The sequence below is a fragment of the Charadrius vociferus genome, unplaced genomic scaffold, assembly GCF_000708025.1.
Source record: "Charadrius vociferus isolate BGI_N301 unplaced genomic scaffold, ASM70802v2 scaffold486, whole genome shotgun sequence".
In the NCBI taxonomy this organism is placed as follows: Eukaryota; Metazoa; Chordata; class Aves; order Charadriiformes; family Charadriidae; genus Charadrius; species Charadrius vociferus.
Window position 1 is genome coordinate 290,124 of NW_009648965.1, and position 2,193 is coordinate 292,316.

The 2,193-nt window shown below is 65.0% G+C and overlaps 1 protein-coding gene across 1 annotated transcript in view; it reads right to left on the bottom strand.

Moving 5' to 3' along the window:
• Window positions 1–829: 829 nt before the first annotated feature.
• ANKRD2 (ankyrin repeat domain 2 (stretch responsive muscle)) overlaps window positions 830–2,193 on the bottom strand; it is a 3,038-nt gene continuing 1,674 nt past the window's right edge. Inside the window, exons 5-9 of the mRNA XM_009887699.1 lie at window positions 1,960–2,058; window positions 1,632–1,730; window positions 1,397–1,495; window positions 1,024–1,122; window positions 830–934 (exon numbers count right to left, since the gene is read on the bottom strand). Of these exons, the coding sequence (XP_009886001.1) occupies window positions 830–934; window positions 1,024–1,122; window positions 1,397–1,495; window positions 1,632–1,730; window positions 1,960–2,058 (501 nt within the window). The remainder of the gene's footprint in view (window positions 935–1,023; window positions 1,123–1,396; window positions 1,496–1,631; window positions 1,731–1,959; window positions 2,059–2,193) is intronic.

The window sequence follows — 2,193 nt, forward strand, 5'->3', positions numbered from 1 at the left end:
ACGTGAGGGACTGCGACCCGGCTGGGCGGACAACATTGGGGGTGGTACTGGGTGAGTTCAGGGTGCTCTCTCCCCTCCAGGAGCTGGCTGCAGGAGCTCAGCACACCTCTGGGTGAGCCCTAGCTGTGCCAGCTCTGCTTTCCCTTCCACTTGCCAGTCCTGGCAGCTGTCCCTCTGCCACCCACGGGATCGGGCGGCAGGGCCAGGGAGGGACCAGGCATTGCGGGGAGTCCCAGGGCTGTGGGGAGGGTTTGCCTGCTCCAGGTGTTGGTGTAGGGTCTCCTGTAAACAGGCGAGCGGGAGCGTTTCTGGGTAGGGAGCAATGAGCACTGCACTCAGCAGAAGTGACCCAGCCTGCCCGTGTCCCCCCAGGGATGGCTCCAGCGGGAAAGGCAGAAGAAGCAGCAGCCATCCAGGCCCGCAGAGTGGCTGGGGGGCCAACTGCTGCTCTGTGGTGCAACCCCAGCCTCCAGCACAGTGTGGACCTGGGCTGAGCTGCTCTTGATGTAGTTTCCCTCCCTGAGCTTGCCCAGGTGGGACTTGGAAGCACTGCAAGCAACCAGGGCATCCCACAGTGAGGAGTCCCACCCTTGAACCACTCCTGTCCTGGCCCTGTGGTGTCACCAATTCTCAAGACCCTGTGCCAGAACGCAGAGTACGTCCATACTGCTGGCTAACCCATCTCCCCCAGCCCCATCACAGGCTGCCCAGCTCCGCAGCACCCTGGAGCCAAACACTGCTCTTTTCTGGCTTTTATTGACATGGACAAGTCTCAGCTGGATTCTGCTCCTTGGAGTCAAGCCCAGTCCCTGTTCCATGCCCGGCACCATCACGCAGGGACCTCCATCTCCCTCTGCGGCTGCTCCTTGGTCTCCAGTGCCTGGCGTGTGTCCACCTGCCACTGCTGCACTAGGTCCGTCGGGGTCTTGCCAGCCTGCAAGAGCGGGCAGGGAGAGGCTGGGGCCCGAGTGGCGTGACACGGTGGGGCAGCAAATGGCCCCTGTGCTGGGCCCCACTGCTCACCTGGTTCTTGGCCATCATGTCGGCCCCATGCAAGATCAGCATTTTGATGATCTTATAGCGGCTGAGCCGTGTGGCGTCATGCAGCGCCGTGTCCCCTTCCTGCGAGAGACACAGCCTGGCTGGGGATGGCAGTCCAGCTCTGGGGACACGGACCCCCTGCCTGTCCCCAGCACTGCTCTCTGGCTTGCCGCACACCCATCTTCCCATGGGGACAAGGGGCACAGTGGCCACCTCAGCCCTGGGTGCAACTGCTGGCATCCCAGGGCAGGGACGTGCCCTGCTGCGGGTGCTGGAAGCCTCCAGAGGGGTCAGCCAAGGGAGGGGAGATCTGTGTTGCCCCCCCAAGTGCTGGCTGCTCGGCTGCGGCACTCACCCTGTCCGGGGAGTTGATGTCCACCCCGCAGTGGATGAGGTGCTCCACGATGTCAGGGTGCCCCGTCCGGGTGGCCACATGGAGGGGGGTGCTGAGCAGCTTTGAGGGGCAGGAGATGGACACCAGAGGGGATCAGCACCCACTCCTGCTAACCCAACACAAGGCCAGCCCTGGCTCCCCAGGGCATGCCCATGCCCCTGGCTCAGCCGCGTGCCCCAGGCTCTGCCCTGCACACCTTGTCCTTCAGGTTGAGGTCTGCCCCGCGGTCCTGCAGCAGCTTGACGGCATCCAGGTGTCCACCCCGGCAGGCCCAGTGCACAGCGGTGCAGTCCAGCTGGGCACACAAAGCCACATCACCTCAGGGGACACCCCCACCCCATGTTCATTCCCTACCCCAGCCAGTCCCAGTGCCTGGGCTGAGCCAGGAAAGCCCTGCCTGTGGCCACCTCGGCAGTGGGGACAGCACCGCTCCACTGCGGGGACCCCAGAACTGCTGTTGCTCCAGCTACGCCGTGCCCGGAGGCTCGGGTTGGCATGGAGCCCGGGGCAGGATCTGGCCTCACCCGGTCCCTGAAGTCGACGGTGGCCCCGCTGTCCAGCAGCTTCTGCAGGATGTCCATGTGTCCCTCCAGTGAGGAGCGGTGCAAGGCCGTCCGGTGGAACTGGGGGTTGAGGTGCCACATTGGTGGCCGGATGCATTCCCTTGTCCCAGCCTGGCTGTACCCCATCCCAGGGGGGCCAGCCACCACCGGCAGGCATAGGGGGCATGGGGGCAGAGGGCAGGTGGGGGGGAGCCG